At 40.5% G+C, this 27,857-nt stretch overlaps 2 protein-coding genes across 13 annotated transcripts in view; both read right to left on the minus strand.

The window, feature by feature from the left end:
* Window positions 1-13: 13 nt before the first annotated feature.
* On the minus strand, window positions 14-21,848 carry mcf2a (MCF.2 cell line derived transforming sequence a). 4 transcript variants are annotated; one of them, XM_063495084.1, is made up of 30 exons: window positions 21,368-21,848; window positions 16,047-16,115; window positions 15,853-15,967; window positions 15,376-15,466; window positions 13,511-13,630; window positions 13,010-13,126; window positions 12,502-12,651; window positions 12,282-12,397; window positions 11,987-12,101; window positions 11,761-11,880; window positions 11,304-11,495; window positions 11,029-11,220; window positions 10,684-10,855; window positions 9,520-9,596; window positions 9,262-9,347; window positions 9,052-9,118; window positions 8,745-8,860; window positions 8,375-8,444; window positions 8,182-8,274; window positions 7,846-7,938; window positions 7,207-7,332; window positions 6,868-7,089; window positions 5,518-5,610; window positions 5,154-5,232; window positions 4,827-4,890; window positions 3,502-3,602; window positions 2,966-3,078; window positions 2,446-2,558; window positions 2,204-2,307; window positions 14-2,110 (listed from the first exon to the last, which is right to left on the minus strand). In XM_063495084.1, exons 1-30 carry the CDS (start codon window positions 21,480-21,482, stop codon window positions 2,070-2,072), a joined length of 3,342 nt encoding a protein of 1,113 aa, XP_063351154.1. In that variant the 5' UTR covers window positions 21,483-21,848; the 3' UTR covers window positions 14-2,069. The 4 variants fall into 4 exon arrangements, with proteins under 4 accessions (XP_063351154.1, XP_063351173.1, XP_063351181.1 ...); XM_063495103.1 differs by lacking the exons at window positions 15,376-15,466; window positions 15,853-15,967; window positions 16,047-16,115; window positions 21,368-21,848 and adding an exon at window positions 14,771-15,161; XM_063495094.1 differs by lacking the exons at window positions 14-2,110; window positions 2,204-2,307; window positions 2,446-2,558; window positions 2,966-3,078 and adding an exon at window positions 3,123-3,319.
* A 1,097-nt stretch (window positions 21,849-22,945) lies between these two features.
* Window positions 22,946-27,857, minus strand: part of atp11c (ATPase phospholipid transporting 11C) — a 42,854-nt gene continuing 37,942 nt past the window's right edge. Inside the window, exons 29-31 of one of the 9 annotated variants that reach the window (XR_010096343.1) lie at window positions 26,485-26,593; window positions 25,482-26,065; window positions 22,946-25,205 (exon numbers count right to left, since the gene is read on the minus strand). Coding sequence is in view for 8 of the 9 variants with exons in the window: in XM_063495123.1 (XP_063351193.1) it covers window positions 26,489-26,593 (105 nt within the window). In the remaining variant the exon portion in view is untranslated. The other 8 variants (XM_063495144.1, XM_063495123.1, XM_063495160.1 and 5 more) reach the window with 8 other exon arrangements.

Below are 27,857 nucleotides of genomic sequence, written 5' to 3' on the forward strand. Positions count from 1 at the left end.
TTTGACCAAAAGCTCGACAAAAACAGAAAATTCTGCAGTTTTATTATTTAAGACAGCTGCTACTGAAACAAGACAGAAATAATGGATTAAATCAGGGTGAATGACAAAGACTGGGCTTAGTTGTTAGCCACCATATCACCGTGTCAAAACAACTATTATTTTATCACTTGAAAAACATATTATTGCAGCAAATACTTTTGCATTTGGCTTTCTTTACATAAGAAAAGCTGTACAAAAATGCCTGTGTAGAGTGGTGACTTTAATAATACAAACCAACTCATTGTTCGGTTGCCATGCATTTTTATCGAAAGAAATGTTCAGCAACTAGCGTAGGATATATGGCTCATCAAGAGACATAACATCTCAAGCATGATTTTTGCTTCCCGAGCTGGAAATCTGTGCAAATTCTGCAGCATTTTGGATTGAAATGACAAACAAACAATGTGATTTTTCTCATATAAGCTAAGAGAGCAAATAAAGTAGATGTTGCACAAGAATCAAGCATAGCTTCTGTAAAAATATGGGTATGTAATTTCATTTGGGACTTGACAGTAAAATAAATAAATTAACAACACAGGAAATGTTGTGCAGTGGCCCCTGCTGCTTTCTAGATTCATTTCCATATCAAATGCATCGTATCAAAGCCAGCCCTCCGACCGGGGGCTCAATTTGATGTGATAAATTCATATAAGTCTGCAATCAATATTTAATTAAGTGTTCAATACAGAGGGTATATTTCATGTTGGCTGTATGATCCATTTTAAAGGGGAACCCAAGATTAACTGAGCTGTAATGGTGGCGAAGAAACAATTTGCCTCTGTGATGGCCGAATACACACAGCATTTCATTCTCTCTCATTCTGCTTCAGTTTTTTTTTCCTTTGCTGCATTTGACAAGACAGCTCCCAAAAGATCCTGATGAAAATGACAGTATTTGAGGGCTCTGTGGCATGTGCCTCCCACTTGTCTATGGCACACACAGAGGAATACACTGCCATCAATCTTCATCATATTTGCCTGTGCCTTACATTACCATCTTTGACACGTCAACCGCTGCCTGCATGCAGGAGGCATGTGTCTTCCCTGCCTCCCTTACACATCATACATTCATCATACATCACAGACAAATAAACAAAGAAAATAGCATCTAGAACACAAGGAAATGCACAGTAAGAGAGGTAAAGCAGCGAGCAATGAACACATTCGGTAAACAATAGGTGGATTTTTAGTTTCCATCATTCTTCCACCATATTAAAGTGCCCATTGAATATTTGTGAGGTCAGTTTAAAGCAAGGACAGAGTATTTGATTTTGCAAACAGTATACAAGAGACTCTACAAGAGCAAGAATAAAAAAGGCATTATGGCATGGCACAATTTGGCATTGTAACTCCCGTACTGTACAGAAGAGGGCGCCTTAAGGAGCAAAATGTAAGAAAAATGCAATGACAAGATGAAACGCTGAGATACAGTAAATGTTAAAAATGACACCGCATGCGGTGGCATGTATATATTTTAAGAAAGGTTTCAGGCAAATCCTGGGTTAGCATCCATTCATCACATACTGAGACAGGAGCTCACACACACACACACACACACACACACACACACAAACCCATAAAGTTACTTTAACCTCAAGTATTAGGATTGAAGAGTCCACAGACTGTGAAATGACCCATTGTTTAAGCAGCAAACTCGCATCCCGATTGCATGTGTTGCAAAGTGAGCGCCAGAGGGAAGAGATATTTATCACTAATAAGAAAAGAGGAAGACCAAACAAGATCCGGGGGTAGCTTGTTGATTGTCCGTAGTGGTTTCATCAGCTCCAGTGTCTTTGTGCTGGTACCTCTCCACACCTTCACTGTCAGAAAACTCTGGTTTAGGAGATTGTCAGTCAAAGCCATAGAAAAAAACTGTTGTGTAGATTTCCATGTTTGTCTTTTTAATGACTGAACGTTGATGAAAGAAGACGGCATTGGAGGATCAGTTATGAGACAACTATGGCTCAGTCTGCTTTCTGTCTGTTCATTCTCACCCAAAGGTAAATATTATCACAATATGTGCTTTCTTCTCTATGGGGAGCTGAGCTTTCTCACCTTCAGGTTTCCTGGGTCTACGAGAAAATACACAGACTTTTAGAGAAGAGAATCAGAGTTAAGAAATACTCAATATTATTGTGAGATGGAAGTCTAGGTCTCGTCTTTACCCCCTAGTCTGGAGGAGTTTTCGCGCCTGCTGCCTCCTATAATCAGCTGCAGGGCGGCAGCTGGTAAGAAGCCCTCTTGTTGCAGAGTCACATTTTTCACCAGCCTTTCCACCAGGATGAAGAATTGTGAGGAAAGTGTTTACAGGAGGGAAGGAAAATAACTGTATCCATTCACACGTTGGTAGTTCGGCTGATCACTAAGCCCCATTGACAGGGTTTGCTGAAAGTGGCTGAAAACTCACCAGCGCCCCCTGTTGTCTTCACATTGTAGTTGGATGACGTCTCCACGTTTGATGACGATGCTGTCTGGTCCATTTTGGAGACAGTCAGCCAAAACCCTGTATCTGCCTGGAGACTAACAGAGAAGGAAAACTGTCAAGCAGATTTATTTATACAGCGCTTCTGAAAGCAGGTGTTACAAAGTGTGTCATAAAAAAGGCACGATGAAGAAGAAAATATTAAAGAGAACGATTAATAACAGGCACAGCAGCCCCAAAATAGATTCAAAATAAGATTCAAAATTATCTGGAAAAGTAATGGGGTGTCTTAAGAAGTACGATAAGTATGGTTGGGTATTTTGCAGTAAAAGTTGACTTACAGGCAAAAGCAATATGGGAAATGTTTCATAATATGTGGGGGGAAATTTCAAAGAGAGATAAGACAACTTTCCTTTTTTGGCATTTAACTAGATAATAGAAGTTAAAAAAAAAAAGCTGGGAGAATTTTAGTTTATACAGTATCTGTAGTTGCATTTGTTCTCACCAGTTGCACCAAAACCTCCTCGTCTGTGTCAGATGGATGGAAGGGGTCGCGACCTCCAGGCCACTCCTCCAGACCCTCGCAGATGTCTACGGAGTGAGGAGCTCCTGGCCAGCCTGGGGCACATACATGACTTTTTTCTGTTAAAGGCATCAGCAAGCACATTCTTCCAAATACCACATCTTAAAAGGCACCATGTAGATACTTAGTAACTATGTCGACATCACAATGACCCCTTTGTCACTTACTGGGAAATTAATAAGAAGGTGGAATCAAAAGCTAATCTCAGTAGATGGACCTTTTTCCCTTGTAATCCTCGATGTACTTGTTTCTTCAGATCAAAGTACACCTGAACTGCTGAGGGGGGAAAAGTCAAATATCTATATTAGTTTACGATTTTGAAGAAAATCAGCAACAGCGGCACAACAGTGTGCAATACAGGTATAGTTTGCAAGATTCCCTTCATTTTTTTTAGTGATTTAGTTACTAAGTATCTACTTGATTATAACATAAATGCGCAGCGATGACATTTTACTCACTCCTACGGTTGTGCTGGTGTTTCGGGGAGTGGGGCTGGGGGTCTGGACTGCTCCTCCCAGACTCTGTCTCCTCTGAACTCACTGATGCCCTCTGCTGTTTGCTGGGAAAATAACACAAAACAACATGAGACCAAATAGTGCACAGAGTCAGAAACACTCAGGACAGACATTATCCTCAACCATGCACTGGGGTCAGACTATGACTTCTACAGTAATAACACATGGGAAGTGTAAATGCTGCCCCAGGTGAGTCTGTTAAGAACAACTCTTTCCTGTTGTTTCTCATACACCAATGGCCACCAGCCATACAACACAGAGCACAGCAGCCATTTGCAAGCCTCTTTGTAAAGGGTGGGAAGTAGTACTTACAGACCACTGGCACAAGGAAAGATCTGGTCTCGATTTATTAAGATCCAAAGGAAGAGATTTAACAACTTTATTATTAGATGCTGAATAAGAAGTTTTCAGCAAAGCAAATTTCCCTGATGCTTGATCAGATCTCAAAAAACGAGGCCCATCTCAAGAAGCGGCTGTCATGAAGAAATTAAGAAAATGGAATGAAACTTAAACTCTTCTTCTGTTTGTCCTTACAATTACATGCAAAATAGAAAATCTGAGATGAAAGAAATAAGATTGTGTTAGAAACTGTATTAGAAAGCTATGATGGAACTGCTGAGACGCTGGCAGGAGTATTTGGGGATCAATTATGGACTGGAATGAGGCCTATAAAAGTGGGTGCAGCTGGCGATCAGTTTGCAAACACAGCAGCCCAGGGTTTTTAATCCTTAAGGCGGGCCACATGGGTCATGCCAGGGTGAATCAAGCCAGGCTGGGCCAAGCTGTTTACCACTGAGCGTTAACAGCAGGTCAGTGGCGCTGTGGGTAGTGGCGGGGACGTGGCCGGGGGCGTTGCCGGGGGCTTCGGTGACGGGGGCTCCGGGACCGCAGGCACAGAAACACATCAGCTGACAGCGATACAAAGTCCAGCCCCGGCAGACAGCCCCTGGGAACCCCTCTGGACGGCCGCATGCCCCTGCAGGTAGGGGACGGGAGGAGTGGGGATAGGCAACTGGACAGCAGTGAACACAGTTGGGCATGTGCCCATTTTCATACACCGCCACACACAGCCTCCTACCAGGGCCGTGTGAAATGTCTCATTCACTCAAGCTCTGATCACATGTGAAAACTCAGCAAACGCAAATGTTTTAGCACTGACTACATATGGGCGTGTTTTGCATAGGTTTGTGTGTTTGTGCAACTACAGCCTACAGTCATGCACTTACAACAGTGTAAATAACCGTCTATAGTCAGCTGTAGGCACTGACCTCTCAGAGAGTGGTGGAGAAAGCGGCATATGGTCAACGATGTGGCCGTGTTGATATGCTTCATCTGTGAGGAAAAGGTACTATATTATAGGCATATAAGGAGAGATGAGCCAAGTCTGTAAGTTGACTATTAACTCAATTTCTTTCTTTTAAGAACAGCGCAGGGTGAAGAAACTGAGCATAAAGGCTAACCCACCAACTGTGGAACTTTGAATCTGAACTCTTGCTCTCTGAGTGCTATGAGAGTCAGTTCAAAGCTCTGACGGTTAAAGGAAACCTTTGTGCTGAGAATTTTTTTTCCCATATTAACTTAAGTTGCTCTCAGACCTCTAAGCATCTTCTGCTGGTTAGTCAGGATTCTACGGAGCTCATTGAGCCAGGCCATCTTCACCTCCACTGTAGGAGCCTGAAGAACAACACAAACATTAAACAAGAAGTGTCATTTGGATTTTAAAAAATCTGAACATGTTTTTCTCTAGCTACATTACCATTTCTTCTTTATTTGTAATTAATATGTGCAACAATATAATGACTTTAAATAGATATTTTAAATAAATAATAATATATCTTGTTTTGTTTGAATAACATCCCCAAACCATATATATCTAGCTAACTGGGAATGAATACGAGCAAAACCAACAGATTTTGCATTACAGTTTTAGTTGAAATGTTTTTAAAAATGCTGCCTTACCTGAACCACATACACTTCCTCCCTGCCACTGTACCAGATCTCAAACTTCTTCACATCTCCCTTGACGTTTTCTGTGATCCCCACAGCAGTCATCTGCCAAGAGACATACACTGTTTACACCGAAGCTGGGACTGGCAGGGCAAACAGCGCATCATACATCAGTGTTACATCATGTTAACACATCTGTCCCGTCGCAACACAAACATTTGCGGTCACACACACACCTCCGCTGTGTGACTTCTTCCTTCCCACACCCTCAATAATAAATCAAGAGCTGCAGCTGTTAGTGTGACACCAACTGTGACAACTTCAACAAATCAACACACAATAAAAGAAGTGTTACAGGACTACACACATGTTGTGTGAGCAGCACATGTGCTAGGAGCTCACGATAAAGACAGTAGTATTAACTCAGCATCTTCAGATCTATTTCATCACTTTTTATTAAAACAAAAGAACAGATTAGATATGATGGACAGTCCATTTGTATCCAAAGTATTGTGATTTTTTAAACTATAGTTTGGCTTTGTTTCAAATTATTTTCTTCCATTTTCATCCTTAGATTTCTGGAATTGCTCAATTGTAATTTACAAATCTATAAACTCATATACATTTTGCCTTCTGTTCACCATGTATTGCATGTTGTAGACACTATAGTGCATACATATTTAAACATAACAAATGTTTAAACTAAGAAAACATACCATTTTAAGACAATACTATCTTATTTTGAATTTGATGGCAGCAAAGTGTCACAAAAAGTTGGGAGAGGACAGCCAAAGTCTGTAAAAACAAGTGTTACTAAAAATAAACAGCTGAAATAACTAAACAAGTTCCATGGCAACTGGTCAGCATCATGACTGGTGATAAAAAAGTGCATCTTAGAGAAGAAGAGTTTTTCAGCAGTAAAGAAATGCAAATATTCGCCACACTGTAAAACCTGAATCTACAAATCATGGAACAAGTTTTCATTTCATTTCATTTAAAATCATAAGAAGTTTGAATATCTGATCATCTACAGTTCATAATACCGTTGAAAGGTTCAGGGAATCTGGAAAAATCTCTCCTGAGATCCAGATATGGCAAAAAATCAATATTAGATGTGTGCGATCTTTAGGCCCTGAAGCAGCAGTGTGTTAAAAACAGGCATGACTCAGTCAAGGAAATAACTGTATGTAAACACAGTTCACTATGGCATCCACACACTGAAGGTTAGAGCTCTGGAAAACTGTCGTGTTGAAATTTGAAATTTTCTCATGACCCCTTTGGTGAACCAAAATGTTCTAATTTCTACTCATCAAACCATAAGAAAGCACAGAAAACTATTGCATTGCTTAAAATTAGACAAACCTTGAGACAATGCTTGAAGCTGTATGACGGGGTCTTGTCACAGCCATCTCCATGCTCCTCCCTTCGCTTGCATAAAAGTAGAGCTCTCTCGTACAAGAAGAGGTGCCGCTGCATTGGCTTGAAACGAGCCATCTCCTTCATGCGAGTGGGGCCCTTTTTATGGCTGATCCACACACTGAAGGATCCCTGCATCAGCACACGGCCCAGCTCACAAATATCACCCTGTGTATAGTAGAGGGGAGGGGATGTATGCATAAACCTTTGTTGCAAATATATTTTGGCTATTTATAATGTAGCAATTCATAGACTGTCACTCTTATCAGTCAAAATGTACTTCACCTCATATCCTGTGATTGCAATCTGGTGCATGGAGTCATTGACTGATTTGAGAAGGTCCAGCATGGCTGCTAGTGCCCCCTGGAGTTCAGAGGTGCCCTCACAGTCTGTGCTATATTTTATCAGCTCCTGAAAATACAGAAACACAGCACATGTAGGTAAATACACACACACACACACACACACACAAATGCATGCAAACTTACACACAAACATGGCACAAAGCTGTGCATTTGGATGGTAAAGACTGTTAGTGTTGTTGGACCTGAGCCTATTCAGCAGATTCTGTACTAAGAGTTAATGAATGCCAGCAAATTGGCACATTTGGGGCAGCAGGTATTTTCAATGATATCTTTTTATACAAATACCTAAACACCAAATTAATTATAAGGAGTGCATTTAAGATGCTGTTTGCTGTATTTGCATGCCGGGATATATGAAGTGCACATTTAAAATAATCCCACATGCCAGCTCTGTGTGAGCTTGCATAAAGCAAGTGTGTTGGACCATCTGAAGAACACATTTAAGGACAGTTTTGTGGAAATGAAAGTATGCCACCTCACATGCAGATTAACTTCTAAATAACTTTGAATCATATATTGACTTTCTATACATTTGCATAATATGGTTTAGCTTTCTAACCTTCAGCAGCAGCTGGTATTTTGTGAGGCGCTGGATAGGTTTCAACAGATAGGAATCCAGGCCCAGTTTGTGCTCCAGCTTTTTTTGACACTCCTTCAAAAGGAAGACAAAAAAACATCAATCAGTGCAATGTTGCCAGTGACACATCATAGCATTTCAATTCTTACTACAATTTAAAACACATTTATTCTGAACTGGTGGTATTAAAATTGCTTCGAACGGCAGTGGTCTATGTTGTATGCTTGTGCAGAAATAATAAATGAAGTGGGCACTTAAAGTAATCTTTTACATTGTGTCAAAACAGTTTAAGAATCTCTTGATGTAAAGTCAACTAACCAAAAAGAAGCCGCAATCTGAGAATTGTCTCCACAGTGCCTCTGAGCGTAGTTTATTCTGACAGTAGCTTTCATACATTTGGAAGCTTTCTTTCTGAAGAGACAGGAAAAAAGGAACATGTCTTAAAATATGGCTGTAAATTATGTACAAATGATCAACATATAAAGAAGCTGCAAAAACCCCATCATCTCACCCGCTCCAGAAAACACGCTCCCACACCTTCAGGAGCCTCCAGGCATCCTTCCAGGTCCTGAAGGAAAACTCTGAATTCCCATAAAAGTCCAAAAGATCAAAAAATAGATGTCAAAAGCCAAAGAAAGTGGTCTAAGAAAGACCATCCTACAAATTACCCTTCATACAATAACTGAAACATGAGCTCGCAGCTCACACTGCAATAACCACTATAGTTAAAAACAGCCTTTTACAACAGAATTATTGCATCCCAGCATTTTTGGCTTGTAAATTGAACAATTATATGTGTAGATCTCATTAATCATTATTACTTGTCTTTATTTTTCATGTTTTCTCAAGTCTAAATGGGATATGAGTCCTTAATCATTCACCTGCTGTGAAAATTGTAAATCTCTGGCATGTTTCCAAAGAGAATGTCTCTCTTACTGCGAAGTATTGGGGGCAGGACCCCCGACAGAGCTGGGTTGTCCATTTCAGCCCTGTAACCCTGCATTATTTATAGGAACATGACAGAAGAAATATATGGTTTATGAAAACAGCATTACTTATTAATCACAAAGAATCATTTGACTCAATCTGAATTCAAATGATCGTAAACATACAGTACACACATTTAGTAGTATTTAACAAGGAGAATCTCATATTTACTTTAAATTAAAAGAAATCATGATTTCTTACCAATAACACTGACAGCAGCTCTTCCACATAGATTCTTTCAGTTTCTATGAGTTCCCTCATCACATGACTGTGACACAAACATATACAGCATGCAAAAGTAGAAAGAGATAGAGGACATCATTAGCACTGAACAAAGAGAATAGCTAAGTAAACAGCATCAAGAGCAGTACTGATGACAGACAGATGGGTGGACGGATGCTTCCTCCTCACCGCTTCAAGAGATCTGGGCTGTCGTCTCCATCCAGACTGTACGACACACAGCTCCGGCTCTCCTGGTAGTCGTGCATCACCTCTATCTGAACACACCACAGATGGACAGCACTGACTCTTCCATTTGGGTTTAGACAAAATGTTAATGCACTTAACAATTTATTGGGCCAAATAAGAAAAGTTACGTAATGAAATGATGAAGTTTGGAGATGGCGTGAAAATGGAAGTAAATAAGCACAACTTTTATTTGTTACGTACTTTTCGAGAGTTGGGGACCTTTCTCGATGCTCTTTTCCCAGGCAGTGAAAGATCGAATGTGAACTTCAATCCATCACCTATGAAAGCAAGATCAACAACAATTCATCAAGAGTGGGATTCAAAAACACTTTATTACCGAAGAGATGACTAATTAAAGCATCAACACTAAATAATACACAAGTGATTTGTGATCCACATATTTATAACCATAATTTGCATTTCAGGTAATCAGGTGATAAGTTGCTTTCTGTAAAGGTGTGATACCAAAGCAGCATGTACAGGTTTAAAGCAGGCCTGTGAGTGTATTTGTGATCCCAGCTGAAGCTGAATCCCTCCACAACAGTCGAAGCTCAGCTGAGCGTTATCATCAGTTATGTGGGTATACGCATGTGTGAGGACGAAATATATATTTGAACCAGATAAAATGAATCAGATCAGATCTAACCCTCTTTTTCATTTATCTCTTTTCATACACAGATAAAGGTGTACCGAGTATCTAAGAAGCCTCTAAGGGGCTCATAACCACTCCCGCTCTTTCTCTCATTAGTATGGTTTCCTGCTATGCAGAAAAAAACATTAAAGACATGAATGGAGAATAATCTTTTTACAGTTGCACATTCTTAAAAAACACAAAAGCCTACACACAGACACCAGATAACACATACTCTGTCAGTTGGATATGCTGCATAATGTGCAGCCTCCCGTGAGACATAGCAGGAGAAGAAAAGTTCTTTAATGTATATGAACCACATATGGTTGTATAGCAACCAACATGACTAATAGCTTAGTCAGGCATTTCCCAGTGGACCAATTATACCTGTGACCCCTGCTCTAGCTCATTTGTAACGGGGGTGCTAAACCTGACGGCCATTGAGGAAAACCTAGTTGCTAGACAGTGAATGTATCTGATAATGTTACATGTCATGTGTTCAATGAATCATAGTGCCTAAAAGAAAGAAACAAGAAGGAGAGCCAACAGTGTGAGCTTATACCATACGCTGCAAATCTGGGCATTTAATTGAGGACAAGTGATACTTCATCCAGTGTGAAAAAAAAGAAAAAAATTCATCATTTGTGTTCATAAACGGGGTGACAAATTCTCTATTTCAATAACGATTCTTCTTTTGAAGTAAGCTGGTTTATATCTGTGTGCCTGTGCTGTACCATGTTTTGGAGAGAAGAGCGGAGACTTGGATCGTGGTGTGTTTTCAGGCCTGGGGGCCACCAGTTGGACCGGTCGTACGTGTTTATCAGCCAGCTTCCTTAGACAAGCCTGTCGATTCTGGATCATCTGCTGTACTGCTGCATGCTTCTCAAACATTTTCCCAATCTGGGCCTACAGAGAGCCAAAAAGAAAGGGAGAGGGAGAGAGAAGAGATGTAAGGCAAAGGAGTTTTAATTTTAATGTAACAATCCAATAACGTGACTGCTTGAATTAGGTCATAATTTCTCTCATTATACGTTTGGTTTTGTAACATTGTTTTCAAATATTAGGGTTTGTTAGCTTACTTGAAAATGAGGTGTAATAACAGCCTCATATTCAGCGGTTACAGTGTCAAGTCCTGAGCTCAGCATAGACGGAGCCCCTTCCAAGAGCTTCTCAATGTCCCTCAGAGCAGCCTGGGCCCCCTCCTTAGACTGAAACTTATCTACTAGCTGATTGGCCAGTAGATATGCCGCATCATCACACCAAGTCTGGGCCTGAAGACAAAGGGCGCATGCGTATCATACAAGAGATATGAGTGTGCTTGCATGTTTGTATATAAATGTGTATCTCTAAATACCTGCCCAAGACAAAGCAGCATCTGGTGTGTTTGCAGAAGACGAGTGTGTTTGGTCTTGAGAGCAGCAGTGAGTGTATCACAGTAGTGACGAAGCTCATTGCAGCGTTGCATGATGAGAGCCATGGCATAGTGGTGACCAGCTGATAGCTGGTGTCCATGAAGGATGATTATCTGGGCCCGAGCTGTCACCTCCTGATCAACAGGGAATCACACCAAGGAAGGAGTCAGTTTTATTGGACGTACTATAAAAACTGAAAGATTCTGGCAACACTATACACATATACAGGTATATGCAAAAATCTGGTACCTCCGGACATATTATGCAGTTTAGTTATTTGAAGGAAATTTGAGTTAAAATTTGATGCTGTAAATACACACTAAATTTACCTAATTTTAATTTAAATAGTAGCAGAGCTAAAAAAAGCTTAATTTTAATAAATGTTGGAGAAACACTGACCTGTGCATTGGACTCTAGATTGTCCAGCCTTTTGAGGGCCTGTTCTGTTTCAGCCAGACTGTTCGCAGATATGCATAGTTCCCTCTCCTGAGCTGTGAGATGCTCTAGACATAACTCCATCTAAACAGAAAAGAAAAGACTAACTATAAAGCAGACCTCTGTTAGCTTCCAGAGGCATTAGTCACAAAAACACAAACACAGACAGACAGGTAGATGACAGCCTTACCTCCTGAAAGCTTTGCTCATATCTGAGCAACTGGAGATACTGATGGAGCTTTAGATGATGCTTCTCAAAAAAGCCGTCAAAGGCAGACTCCATGTCTCTGAGCTGGGCGAGAAGCCTAAAAACACGAAGTGCATTCCCTTTGATCTCATTTGCTTCTCCTATTAAAGCTACTGCTCAGTAAGCATTAGTTTTACACTTTGGCTAGAAGAAGGACGGTGTAGATTACAATTTTACTTTGAAATATACTTTTTTAAAACAGCTACAAGACAAAAACTGTTGCTTGAAGATAATTTACCTTTGCACCGTCTCCCAGTCCAGCTTCACGTCCCACTGGGAGTCATCCTCCTTCGCAGTGGTCTCCAGGCTGGAGAGAAGATGACGACCCTCCTTTGACACCGACCTGATTGCATCCTTCCAAAGGAGGAAAAGATTGTAGCACATAACACTAGATTAATGTCAAAGTTTTGATATTACTAAACGTATCTCAATGGAAAACATCAGTTTTCTGTACTTACTTTGAGTTTTCTGTACTTGTCCGTGTGCAACTCGAGGAGACACTCTATGGCTTTCGCCTCTTCAGGCAGCTCCGTCTCTGCCAGCTCAGTACCAAAGCCCTGTAGCATCTGTGCAATGTCTTTGACTGTTACAGCGAAACTTTCAATGGCCTGTATTGAAAAATGCAAACGCAAAAACAAAGCAATATAAGTGCATAGACAATTAAAACACTGTAGTATTCATTTGAGTAGGAAAAAAGAAGAATCTTTGACTCACTGTTCTTAATAGAGTTTTAACAGTAAAAAAGGGCCCTGATGTGGCATATGCAAAGAAGCAAGACAGCACAGCCACATTAAGAGCATGCTGATGTCACTCTGGAGAGGTTTGAAAACTCAAGAATACTTTGGAAGAATAGGTGACAGAATGTATATTGAATATCTGTAAAAATGTCAGCTCTGTCATAGAGGGAGTGTAGAACGATAGATTTTTATTGTTTGACTGGACTGTGCTTTTGAATCTGGAGCTCACCGTCCGCAAAACAATCCAGTCACTGTGACAGTAGTCCAGAGTGCCTCCAAACTCTGATGTCAGCTGGTTCTCATCAATGTAGCGCAGCAGGTCTGTGACAGAACTCAGCATCACCACCTAAAGGTACAGACAGAAACTGAGACCTGACAGATGCTCACTTTATAACTCTTGTTTTAAAAGATATCACAGGTTGTTTTTGTAGATGAGAAAATGTCCAAATACGTCTGCCATACTGAAGATGGTATGATCAACTACTGACACGTCTGTGTGGTCTGTAGCTTTCTGGCTAATGGGATTATTAGAACCATTTGGCATGCATAAGAGGTTGCTATAATTATTTAATAATAATTACGTCAAAAGTTCATACTGAAATCAGTTCTCGGTTCTTGGTGGTGTTCACCAAAAAACATGTGACTTATGGAGCTCAAGGTTGTAATAAGAATGAGGTGTACCTCGTTTTGATGGGACACATGTTTGGTAACTGAGGAGGAGCTGCCTTACTGGCATTTTGAGCATGAAGTCCTCCTGGCTGAAGCGGAAGCCTATATCAGTAACAGTACGGTGGAAGAAGCTGGTAGGTCGGAGCACCAAGACCAGGTGGAGGTTCCCAGGAAAGGAAGCCTTGATGTGGATAAAAAAAAATACAATAAAATGAAAAACAGGGGTTAGTGTATAATTGATGATGAGGCATATTTAGGAGGACTCGGTATAAATCAAAACTTTTGTAGCTAACCTCACTATGTTGGACAAAAACAAACATATGAGCTTTTTTCCAGCATCAACATAAAAACGTACGTATGCTTATAAGCAGAGGAAGAAGGAGAGAAAGGGGTGAATGTTAATCAGTAATCGCTAGAGTGTGTTACTCAAGCAATTACTGTCAGACTGATGGATTCAAGGTTCAGTCAGTGAAGACTGCTATTTACAGGCCTCTGGATTTCATCATCAGGTTATTTGAGGTCATTGCGTGTAGGAATTTCTGCTCGAGATCTACATTTTACCTCAAATATAAGGCATTTCAACAGCATTCTGCATCTCTAGTCAAGTCTAACTGAAGATGTGCTGAAAACCACAAGTAACTAAGGCATATTGCATTCGAACCTAAAGGGCAAGCAAATAAAATAAATGCCTATTTTGGGGGCAGTTGGCAGTTCGTCTTGTAATCGGAAGGTTGCCGGTTCGAGCCCCCGGCTCCGAGAGTCAGAGGGTCAGAGGGCCCGGTGGCGCCAGTGCCCGGCAGCCTCGCCTCTGTCAGTGCGCCCCAGGGCAGCTGTGGCTACAATGTAGCTTGCCATCACCAGTGTGTGTGAATGGGTGGATGACTGAATGTAGTGTAAAGCGCTTTGGGGTCCATAGGGACTAAGTAAAGCGCTATACAAATACGGGCCATTTATATCTTCAGGCATAGGCAAAGTACTTTACATCGTTTACATTATGTAGCTTCGAGTGGTGCAGGAGTCAACTCTGCAGCAGAGTTATTTATTTATTTATTTTATTTGCATGGGACATTTACTTGTCCCGAATCGACCTCTTACCCTCAGGATACATGCACTACAAAAAGTCATCAGTCAAACTACACAGGGGATCGCTCAGGTATCACACACAACCGACCGCATGACTAAGCACAAAGCGCGTTCTGCACCGCAGTGCTACACTCGCCAGCACCCACAGCTGATGCCCCTGCTGCATTCGCCCTGCCCGCCTAGTAACTTCAACTTAACTCTTCACACGATGGATTAAAACAAACCAGCGGCTTATTACCGGGCTCCTCCGGATCTTCGGCCTTCGTCGCCGGTAAAAGCAATCGGCCATGGTATTGGAAGCCATCTCGGCAAAGTATAAGTGCCCGCCCGATCACTGAAAATCTGTGCCAAGCTGAGGTATGCAGCTCCCTCCGGATGCCTGCCCACAGCCGCAGCACTGCTGCTGCCTGCTGCCTCAGACAGCAGAGCGTGGCAGTACACTGCAACGTCTCCCCTCCCGCTCGTCTTCCTTATCCCTTCCTCTCCTCAGCATCCCGCGTCATCACTCAGTTTTTGCTTACTCACAGATTTGCAGCCCTATGCGACGGGACATTCGATACAGACCGGACCTTTGGGGTCTTCTGCAAACTATGCACTACTCGCAAAAACAAAAGAAAAAAAAATCAACAAATTACTATAATGAAAAAAAATTGCTTTAATAGTGCTATTCGGGTATTGTTCACGACTTCAGTATCAGAGAGAGCAACTCATAAATTAAATAGCAGCTTCTGGGCACAGATACGTTGCAGCTTACAAGTGAAGATAAATAATGTATTTGTTCTGCACATATAACATCGATTAAGTTAGAAACAGTTTTTATGAAATAAAATATACGGAACTTACTGCTATCCTGGCAAGTGCCGTTTTGATAGATGCCCAAGTGTCCAGCCTTCGGTCTAAAATAATGATAAATTTGACTCCAGGTTGCCTCGTTCTGCAAGCAGTAATAGGCATTTGTATAAGTCTGTGCAATGATTGTGAATTTATTGTTTTAGAGCACATAGATACAAAATAAGCAAACATAAACAAGCACATATTTGGTACTTAATTCCATATTATCCATATTATTCCATATTATCTAAAAATGTTTATACCAATATAAATCAAAATCATGTGTGAGGGGAAAGAAAGATCAATAATCCGATTTAAGCTTCCTTAATCTCTTGAAAGAATGAGGCTTAGAGGACACCAGAATGGGCATTTGACCCTGAGATGATGAGCGCTAAAGGCCAGTTCAGCTGTGCTCAGAATACAAGCAACTGAGGTTTTGGTGCACTGCAGTGAGTGAGAGAGTCGTAAAAAAAACGAGCGAGAACACACCGAGGGATGAGAGTGAGGTAGGTAAAAACTTTGGCTAGAGCTTCCTCTGGAATGTCACTGAAAGCTGAGCATTCTGGGAGAGTGATGATAACGCTGGAGTCTTCCCCACGGCCCCCTGGGAAGCACAAAAAGCAATCACTATCTTTCAAAGATACAAGATACATAACAGTAAGGAAATGATTAACAAAACTCACCTGACAGGTATGCTACTTGTTTCTCTATATAGCCTCCCACTTCCTTCATGCTCACAGGCACAGTCACCTCTGCAAGAAGGTCAGAAAAATCTAAGCTTTTAGGAAAGCAGTGCAAAAATATAAACAAGTAGTCACTTAAATGTAAAAAAACAAAAACAACAAAACAAAGCATGGATTTGTTTTGTGCTTTATCCTTAGAACACCCGTTTTGTATGTATCTAAATTAAAGTTAAGTTAGTTGCATAATTTTTTTCCTGTATAATACCACAGTGGATTTTCAGTGGAAATCAACCCATGATTGAAGTGCAGACTTTTAACTTTAATTTTAAACAAAAATTTGATATTAACTGTTAAGGGATTACAGCCATTTTTACACATAGTCTCAGCTTGATTGGATTGTTAAGGATTGTTTTTAATACTGAAAATCTTTTGTAGCCTTTAGTGCAGCCACCTTCAGCTCCCGCTTGTTTGTGGGTCTTTCTATGTTCAATATTTTATTCTAATAACTGAAACGCATGTTCTATTGAGTTGAGATCAGGTGACTGATTTGGTCAGTGTAGAATACTTTTTTTTCATGAGCTGTTTCTCTCCTCCATACTTTTCTCTTCCCATCACTGTGAGACAAAGTGCGCCGTAGTATCATCTGTTCAAAGCTATTTTTTAATGAACTTGCAGACTCTTTTAGATGTTTTGTGCCAAAGTCTAATCTGAACTTCCTGTAACAAGTGGTTTGCACCTGGTTGTAAGCGCTTTGTATTTTCATCCATGAAGGTGCCTCTTGATTGTACACTTTGACAAGGATACTCCTTACTCCTCAAGAGTGTTCTTGACTTTGTTTGATTTTATGTAGTCATGTATTTTGAACATGGAAATAATTCTGTGATCATGCATTCATGTCTTTTTGGCCTCATATTTACAATTACCATGTAAAGCTGTAAAATACAAATTCAACACGCTGAATAAGGTTCAGATATTATCCCTGCTTCATTGTCATTTAAAAAAAACAACAAGAAGAAAATAGGTCTCATTTCACCATAAAACTGTCAGTCAAATTTCCAATTACCTTTTACTCTGAAAATGAAGGTCACAGTTAAACAGCTACTGCTATACTTTTGTTCAGCTCTTTGAATTCAAGCTGAAAGTCTGCACATCAATCACATCTGGGTTGTCTTATTTTAAATCCGCTGTGGTGGTGTGCAGAGGCCAACAAACTATGGTCCTAATCACACCAAAATAAGTTAACTATGAGTTACTGTTTATAAAGACAGTAACATAACACAATCACCTTTACATCAAGGAAGAAAAGAATGGCTCACTGAAACCTGACCAGCCTCGGTCTACTTGGAATTTTGCTGATGAATTATTAAACATCAGCATGTACAATCCATGGTCATGAACTTTCGGTAGCTGCCTCTGTGGTTAGATGTAAAGCCTGCATCCGAAGCCATCTCGTGAGGTGAAATTACAGCATCTGAAGTGATATTGGGGTACTTTTAAGACTGCCTGCATATTTTATGCTTAGTGCCATTAGTGTTCTAGTCAGCCATATGTCCAGGAGGCAAACACACAGTCAGTGAGTCATTGTTGTGTTGTGACTGCTAACATATGCTCACTTTTCTATTACAGTACATGCAGTGGATCTAGTGAATGATCTCATTTATAGTGAAGCTTAATGGGGGGAAAATAAGCAGCATCACCAAATAAAGCTTCCTGGCTTTGACTCCAATTATTACAAAACTGCATCCAGGAATATTACTCACATTATAAAAGGTGGTTATTTGTTAAAGCAACACTAAAGGTCACTGTGTGCTCATCTACAATGAACTGACATTAAAAATTAATTGAAGCAGCGAGAGAGAAAAATCCATCCAGAAAAAGAATAGAGAAGGCAAACCAAACAGAGGAAGAGTAAAGGTGTTATTTTCCATGAGTCGACTGCAGTAACAGTGCCCGTCAGGCTGTCAGGGAGCAAGTAATGAGCTCTACTTCTACCTGCTGAATATTTGATGTGTTTCTGTAATAGAGAAGAGATAAGCCAAGCAGGCCCCTGCAGGACCAGTGATTGGACTGTGCACACGTAGATTCAGGATGAAATTACCGCCACACTGCAATAGTTATATAATGATCTTTATCTGATGCCACAACACACTCAGAAGGTTAGGACAGGTCTTAAATGAGTAGATCTTATATAATGTAAATTCACGATAAAGCACATTTTCCACCAGGTTAATGCAGCATATGTGGATATAAAACTGTGTGAGCAGGAAGAATGTAGAGGAGTGCATGATGCACTGGATTAAATGATGCAAATGTGTAAAAAGTTTAATGTAAGCAATTAAAAATTAGCGAGCCATAGGCAATTTTATTGTCACCCTAACATGTCCAGAGTACAAAAGTGTACACACTGCAGACCTCAGCTTTATTTGATCAAAGGAGAGGTAGCCTGGGCTGCAAACTGCAGCGTGTTTAATAAACGTGCCAGTTTGTGGAAACACTGCACTCGCCCCCCCTCGCCCTCACCCTGCAAGATTACCAGCCTATCTCGTGACTGAAAGCACTTAAGAACACTGCCAAATAAAAGGCCCTGTAGTCCTTCAATCAGTCCTTGTGCCTCACTGTACACCACTCAGGAAAATGTGGAAAATATAAAGCACAAATCATTGTGTACCATACCAACTATAACAAAATTTATAAATAGGTAAATATTTGTGTGCTTTACTAAAGTTATTCCTCTGAGGAAACACTGATTCTCTTTTACCTTGCGTCATGACCTTTCCAGGTGACATTAAGGTGAAAGTCAAATAACCTCTGTTTGCTCTTCTGTTCTTAGTCACAGAGAAGGAGGAATGTTTGCCAGTGTGCTGGGAAGCAGAGATTTGTTACCGGTCAAGAGATCTAGACTCAGACCAATCCTCTGAGTCTGCTTCCTGAGCTGAAGGCAGAGGAGCTTATCTCTATTGTCCAAACAGATGAAATCAGTGTTGATTTCATACCACTTCTATATAAAGCAGTCGCCGCCACTGTTCTTTTCCATTTATTAATCTTTTATAATAATGAATCGCATGCTTTTAAACAATGATTGCTGGAGGAAAATGTCAGAGTGAAAATAAATCTCTACAAAATGAGGAGTGCCTGCAGAGCACACCCTTCAATATACGATATCAGTATTAATATGTTGATAAAATGTGAAGTCCAATGCACTAAAGCTACTGAAGCTCTTTAAATGTGACTTTCAATTTAACACTTACTAAAATGTTCTGTAGAGGAAAAAAAATGTATCACTGGTGATTTCATAATAAAGTCCAAAAAACTGTTCATATTGCCCAGTTTATTTACACAGAACAGCAATTCTTAGTAAAATATAAAAAGGCTGATTCAATGCAGAACGTGCATTCTCATGGATGATATTGTAGTCTGATATTACAGAGTCCCAAAACGTAGACACATGTAATCCCTTTCAGAGCAAGAAATCCCCTCTTAAAGATACAAACAGCTTCGCAGTACATAGTGGCCTAGCCTCATACTGCTTTTAGGTCATGAGTTATTTCGCTAAATGAAGCTTTAAATGCTAAGGGGATTAGACTGGTGGGTGACTGCATTCTGATAGAAAAGGGTAGAAGAAAATTAAGTATTAAAGTATTCTACCCGCTGGGATACAAGCAATCTAGATTGGTTTTAAACCAGAAAGGCCTGAATTGCAGAACCTGCACAATCACAGAAAAAGGCTTCGGATTGGAAGTCCTGGTGCTTTTAATATTCACTTTGAGGATATGTGACCTGCACCAAATACTTTCAGTGATTTTGTTAGAATTTGTTATACTGTGACTGTATTTATTCTGAATATAAGAATATATATAACTGGATATATTTGGTCATGATGTGCTACATGCCATTTTACTTTGTAGTGTTTAGTCATGAGCTTCCCTTTCATATTTTATTAATCTGTGGTATCTAGAACACAGCTGCCTCTGACTCTGCAGGTATGAATGCCATAAAATTATAGATGTCTGCATGAAGTTGTGTGGGAGAGACAGTCCAAATTGAGGCACTTAAAGCAGCTCAAGTGTCAGTTGAAGTTGAACCTATAAAAGGGTGTTTGAGTGTCAGCTCAGATTAAAGCGACCCATCAGAAATGTCAGTCAATACTTAAGCACTAAAAGCTTCTAAACAGTCGATGGGAGAGAATTTTTCAGAAACAGAAATGTTATTATCATTGTATTCTCAGTTATAAAGTTTGGTGTCAAGAGTATGGTGGAAGATTGCAAGACAAAACTGCTTATGGAATGCTAGGGGTAAGCCTAACAAAGAAAAATGCACTTTAGCATGTATCATTAATGATAAATGGATGATTAGTTTTGTACAGCAATGTACAATAAGAAGATTATGACAACCCCAGAGAATAAAGTTTAAATTTCATCCAGGGGACACCAATCTTTGCTTGACTTAAACAGAACTTTTCCATGCTGTCTGTTATTTCCACAGTCTAGAAACCTAACCCATGGCAGACATAAGGAGACAAAGTTCCATCAATTAGGCAAATAACTCTCGCCTCCCAAAATCCAGAAATAATCTCAGGATCCTCTGGAGAAAGGTGTTCCGGTCACAGCAGGTGCTATATATGTTCATTCCATCACCTTCTTTTTTTCAGTTCACTTCTGTAAGGCAACTTCAAAATGATGATTGGCGAAAGCATTAGGTTTTGGAGATTTTATTACTATGTATTTAGTTTTTATTATGTTCAACCTTTTCCTTTCCTCCACCAAGTGTAGTAATTAAAATTGGGTAACAACTGTAAACTATTCTGTAAACAGTAAACTAAGGGTGAACATCCAAGAAAAATTACAAGCTGGATTATGTACTTTATAAGAAATCTATTCGTGTTTTGTTTAATTTAGTTGACAGTAATGGTTTGTTTTTCGCTTCCTGCACTCCCTTCACTGATCCAAAGCCCACAGTCCTCGCATATCGAGGTTACAAATCATTACTATGGAAGAATATCCATCTGTGATGGCCTAAAATAGCCAACATAATCCCTGCAATAGCTCACTGTTGAGGCAGAGCTACAGGAAATGGCACATCAATAATATTGCCTAACCCAAGAGAGTGCAGCTCTCCTGTTACCTCCCATCACGTTTCTCAGAAGTCACAAATGAACACTGTAAATCAAACCAAATGCACCCTCCTGCTACACTGTTCAGAAAGCACCAATCTGAAATGTAATAATAGGGAATTAGTTTTAGAGCAGATAGAGGATTACATTCAAAAGCCTCATGGTGGTTACCATAAGTCTAAAGTGGGCTGTCAGGATCACGTGTACTCACGCTGCAGAGTGCTCTCTAGCTGGGAGCCTGCCTGTAGAAGGCAGCGGTAGCTCTCCATCTCCTCCTTGGACTCTTTCCTCAGCTCTCTGTCCTCCTGCAGTGAGGCTGGGCCCATTCCCTTCGTCTCTGACACGAGATCAGCCAGAGGAGAACTGACGCTACTTTTGGGAGGTAGTGACAGTAGCCCGGGCCTCACATCCTCTTCACAGCCCCATGGCTCTCCATAGCCATTTATTTAAACAAGGAAAGTTTTCCCACCTCCCTCCGCGGGTCCCAAGATCCAGATGGGACAATTCCCCGAGGCTGCCGCTGGCTGTTCCTGACCTTGAGCTGCATAGAGCGCCTCCACACTGAGCAGCACAGCTACGACAGGAGAACTGTCCACACAGGCAAACAAAACACTAGTATGTTGTCTCGTTGTCGCCCTGAGCGAGTGCGAGGTTACTCCCTCCACCCTGCCCTGCTCTCAGCAGCAGTCAGCTACTTCAAAACAAACAGAGCTCCTCCATCTGGACTCTGCTGCCTCCCTCTCCCCTCTGCACTCTCCCTCTCTCTGAACATTAATGCGTCAGCTCTGCATCGCAGGGCTCAAGAGTCCGGACCCGATATAGTGCCAACTCCCTCCCAACTTTTCTGTTCTCTCACACACACCAAGCCTTCAGCATGTCACTGACTAACAGTAGCCTGAAGTGTTAGGCTGCTTGGCTATCATGCTCATATGCCTATTTCTCCAGTGTCACTATAATATAGATGCACAAACTGAGGAGAATAGCGCCATTGATAAAAAATTAAAATCTTCCACACCCTCAGCCAACAAGTTTGACCCTTGTGAAACAGCCTTTAATACACAACAATCACATTCAAACCGAAGAACAAATATGAAAGAGTGGCATTGTGTATATACTGTTGCAGTGTCTCTCTCTCAACCCAACTCCCCACAGCTCAGCCCACAACTCCCTGGAATAGATCAACTGCAGAGTGCAGAAAACGTGTAAATATGCATGTATGTAAATCTCTCCTATACAGTGACGGCGATTTAATGTTTTGGTTTTTTGTAATCCGAGGCCATGCATGGAGCAGTGGGAGAGCAGTCACTCAGCTGATCCAGCTTAGCCTCTCAGTAGTGTCCCCCCCCCCTCAGGCACACGCATTCAGATCTTCCATCAGACAAAACCTGCTGACACAACATGTGGTGCAAAGCAGCACAAGGCAGTTTGTATATCTTCAAAACATTCTGCTTTATTAAAGAACAACATCTGGTTTTTAATATAATTTTTTTTCAAAGAGGTACATTCAGCTTGGAGGTTTAGAGTGTTGAAGCTGGAGACCCAAAAGGCTGGAGGTGGCAAGATGTCCCTGCTGTGCAGAACTGCTGCTGTGCCCACCTCCACCCCTCACAGACAGGGTCCGCAACCACAAAGCCTCTCGTGCTTATTTTTTTTTCCTTTTTTTAACATTTTGATTTTATAAAAAAAGTGGCTGGAAAAAGGTTGCATTAAAAATACAATCCATTCTTTTTACTTTTAATTTAGACAGGCAAAATTAGATTTGAACACATTTTAAGCTTTGAAAATAGCATTTCTTTTTTTTCCATATATATGTAACTTAAAGGTTTATATCTGGTAACAAAGCAGGCAGCCCCTTCTGTGAATCATCTTACATCCAGTTATCTCTGGCACGGGTCTTTAGGTGACCAAACAAAACAAAAACAAAACAAAACCCCTGCTTTCCATATAAATCCTTAAAGTCCCTTAGGCCTAACAGCTGCATTTGCCATTGTGCAGATGATTTTTTTTTTTTTTTTTTTTACAGCTATTTAGGTTACAGTCAGGGGGATTTAATACACAGCATGTTTGAGCAGAGATCAGCGAAGCAGTAGTTAAAATCATCATAAAGACATATTCTATACACATTGGCATCTAAACATGAATAATCAGTAACAATGATCGCTTTCAACTTGCAGTTAAACCACCAGACAAAAAGTAGTGGCATTGGGTCCGAGGCTAATTTTGGGATGCTGAATGTCTTCACAGAGGAGGGTCTGCCTGCCTTTGTGTAGATAAAATTGACTATTTAATGACACTGGCACAGTCTCACAACAGAGCTGTAGTAAAACAGGCCAACTAAAATGACACAAAGCAGAACACGCTCCACAATTTAAAACTGAAAGTAATAAAAAATATAACATTTGTGAGTCAAATTACATTTACTTAATAAATATGCAAAGTACACAATATACACTTGTGAAGAAAAGAAAGGGAAAAAAAAGAAACAAACCAAAGCATCATCAAAAGTGTCTGAAATCATGTAATTATGTTTAAATGGAATGTATGAAGCACTACACACAAGTTAAAGGAAGAAACAAGGGGCCAAACGGTCCACTCCAGAGAGTAGAGTCTCACAGTGGCATTAACTATTCCGATCTGGAGCTGGTTTTCTTTAATCCCCAACTTCAGCCTGACTGAGACAAAATAAGCAAACTTGTAAATGGGTAAGAATACAAATACCTCATTTAGGCTCTAGTACATGTGTGACATTATGTGTAAGGTGGTTACTGTTCGTGTAATGTTCTTCTCTGATATGTGCGTGTGTGCGCTCAGGCATATATTCATGTGCCTTGGTGACCATATACACAATGCAGAAACCAGTTTCCTTAATAGTGCAGAAAATGTCTAACAGAACTACATCAGTAAGGTTTCAAGTAATCCTGGTTTACATTACACACAGGCATTTGTGGCTATTCTCACCCAGTGCATTTGCCGTACACTTGTGTCACACCCATACAACAAAACATCACTTTTAGGGCACGTGAGTGCGGACAGACTCTGATCGCATTGCGTTCATGTTTTTGGCTTCGAGCAGATGCTAACAATATATCTCTATACTACTGCACATATATTAACTTTCTCATTCAAATTTGACTCTCTTGAATTATCTCTGAGGTTGGAATATTGGAGGTGACGCTCCAAGCAATGTCTCATTGCCAGAATATCCTTAAAATCTCTAATGCATTTCTTAGCCTTACATAAACACACAGTTTTTGGACTGAGGGTTGATATGACCTCTGCTGACCCCTCATATCTTAGTATTCAATATAAATGGCATTACTAGATACAAATAAACATCTACAACCAGAAAACCATTTTAACAGTCTTTAAGCTGATCTGAGCTGGGCTGAAATCACATTCAGTAACTTTTCATCCCAAATGATTTGGATCCGTTGATGAGTGTTTACTAAAATATTTTAAACAATTTAAAACTTAACAGTTGAAAAGTGTAATAACAATGAAGTAGAATAACCTCTAAAACTGTTGATAATATAGTAAAAAAGCTTGTAGAATGCAGAGACTAAACGTTGGTGGAGTTGTGTTGTGTTCTTTTGAGCCTTCTTTCATGCACATTTAGCATTCTTGAAGTGGATATTTCAGCTGCTTGTTAAAACAGCAGTTGAATAGAGCTACTGACAAGGCAGCCATGTATGCATTCGTTTCTATAGTAAGGTACAAAAAAAAGAAAAGAAAACTCATGCCTGGGGTCTAAGTAGATACTGTATAAAAGAATGTAGAGCACTGCTCTGTAAGCATGCATGAGAGGTGGCTGCTTTTTGAGGTTGGACAGTGAAGGACGGAGAAGGAGACACACAAGTCAAAAGACTTTTAAACCCTCTCAAAGACCGAACATGTTTCTTCTGATTTTTTCCATCTCCTCCTTTCAGATGGCAGACGTTCTTCCTTGGAACGGGACCCTGAATGAGGTTGACGTGACTGTTATGAGTCCTCGATGCCTTTTAGTCACGCTCCTTTAGATGCTTGTACGATAGTGGCATTACTGCTGCAATCTGAAAAGGATTGGGTGAGCAGATGTTACCTGATGTCTTCGTCATAAGTTCATACTAACAAGAGGACAAGGACGAGACACCTTGAAATCACACCCCAAATGTATAAGCAGTGATTAACCACATGAAAGTCACTACAATGCCACCGGTTTCCTCCACCAGATTAAAAAAGAAATTAATAAAGGAAATGATCCCGATTTGATCCAAGTCTACTGAATTTCTGAAGCTCAGCAGAGACACTAAGCAAATACAGAAGGTTAGTGCTGACTCTTTGTTTACCTTGATGTTTGTAGGAGGGCTTCCAATGATGGCTACAGGGAAAGTAGAAATGTGAGTTAAACTCTGCAAGCTGTCATACAGTCTCTTTCTAAAATTGCGCAACCAGAGACCATGGTCAATAGTGATGGATATGTGCAACATTCAGTCCTTCATCCAGGGGGTGGACAAAAACAAAATGTAAACACCTACGGATATTTAACACAACACCACAACACAATGGCTGCTTTTCATTATTCGCGGTATTTACATTTTTTGTGTTTGGTATTTTTTTCGTCTACCCCCTGTCATGAAGTAGCATTTGGGCAGAGCTTATGCCAACATCACATCATGCACCGAGTCATGCAATGCACTCACAAATAAAACGGTAAGCAGAAAGCCATGACCAATTAGGGTTTGGATATACACACAGAAGACAGTGACCACGACAAATGATTAAACCACATTGTTACAAACAGCACAAATATTTCAGAAAATGGGGCCAAAATAGGCCAGCCCTGCTGTTTCACACTGTTGGGTAAAGAGGATGAAACCACCACAGACACTTCACACACAGACACTCTTACAAGGTCCAAAAATGCGAGAGGCTGAAATAAAAATTTGGATTTGAAAGCACATCTGCGCATGCAGAAAGGTAAATACAAGCTGGGCATCGAAAGGGAGGCTGAAAGGAGCATGAGTTTGCACAAAAAAAACTAACAAAAAACTTTTGAAACATTAGGTCAATGGATGCCTTCACATATCAAGTGAATGCACCATTTGGTCAGTTTAATAGAAATGATTAAACAAAACAAGAGACATGGAAAAAGTGCATCTCTTCAGCCAGCCAATATGAGCTTAACACAACACACAAGAACACAAAGAATCTAAATAAATGCGGCCTTTATGCTACCGTCTTTGATTTCCTTGTTAAAACTCAAAATTAGAGATGAGAGAGACTGCTGGACTGGTTGACTGGGGGAGCAAATCACTGATTGGCTTAAATGGCCTGAAAGTTGGCTGGTACCTGTTTAACTGACAGTATTGGACTCATCTGAAAAGGTTCTCATGAGCAGGGGCCTGGCTGAAGACCGGGGTGACTGGATGCCCCCTGCGCTTGACTGAACCAGCTTCTTCTAGAAGGGTGAGGCAAGAGACACCAGTGACGACACTACGCTGATAATCACATACATTCTTTGCCTTTCTCACCATCTTGTGCTCTCTTTTGCACACAGACATAAATATATAAACAAAGAACAATTAAATACATTCAGAAAGACTTCAAAGTAGACATGTAGACAATGAAAATTAATCCAGGAGCCTTTTTAGACAACCCTTCTAGGAATGATCCATTTTAGAAGCCCTTTAGTCGACTTTTTAATAGGTTCAAATAATATAGGGTTACTATTCTTGCAAATTTCACAAAATAAGTATGTCTTAATACATATACAAACACACACGCACAAACATACACACGCACACACACACTGTCAGACTTGAGGATCCAGGATGAGGTTGTGAATTTGGGCCTCATGCAGGTACGTTTGGATGCTGTGATGTGCTGCAGCCACCTGACTGGACATGCGAAGGCAGCAGGCAGTGGAGCAGCAAAGGCAGCTGGGAGGAGACACTGACTGATACAACTAGGCAGACAAGCATGGCAGACTAACAGCAAGGTTTTAGCATGGACAACCTGTCCTACTCCACACTGCTGGAAGAGGTGGCAGCGTGCCATTCTTCCCAGTTTCACAAAAAAGAAAATCCCTCAAGTCAAGGTTTAAAATGGTGCCTTCCAAGGATAGCATTCCTGATATGACACAGTACATCAGAAATTTGAAATGTCTGACCTAATCTGTCCAAGCAAATCGGACTATTAAAATCTACAAAACAGCAGCCTGAGTTATTATAGGTGAAGAAAGGAGTCTAAACAGTGGGAGAGGAAGGACACAGAAGTAGGAAGCAGGCAAGTGGTGCACAGACACAGAAATTCTGAAGTATAAAAGCTGACAAAGAAAAAGAGACCTCAGTCACTCCATGAGAAGCTGTGAGAGCTAGCGGTCTGTGACAACATGAAGATAGTGGATGTCCCAGAGGAAGGAAGGCGATGTTTCATCTTTAGGGAGGATTGTCCAGAGAAGTAAGAGAGAAGGAAATAAGAGGGTGAGATAGTTATGAGTGTGTTAAAGAGCAAAGCATTAGCACTAGTTAGGAAAAAGTAGGAAAGGTGAAAAATGAGCCGAAAAAATAAAAATATGTGCACCATACGTACGTAAATACTGAATATTGTACAAATCTGCAAGTTATGTGGCTCTCCACAAATATGAGTAAAACTTCTCATTTAGTTTATTACTTCTCCCCCACCCAAAAAGGAATAAAAATCATGTCTAGACACTATAACAA

This window comes from Pelmatolapia mariae, linkage group LG2, assembly GCF_036321145.2.
Source record: "Pelmatolapia mariae isolate MD_Pm_ZW linkage group LG2, Pm_UMD_F_2, whole genome shotgun sequence".
NCBI classification, from domain to species: Eukaryota; Metazoa; Chordata; class Actinopteri; order Cichliformes; family Cichlidae; genus Pelmatolapia; species Pelmatolapia mariae.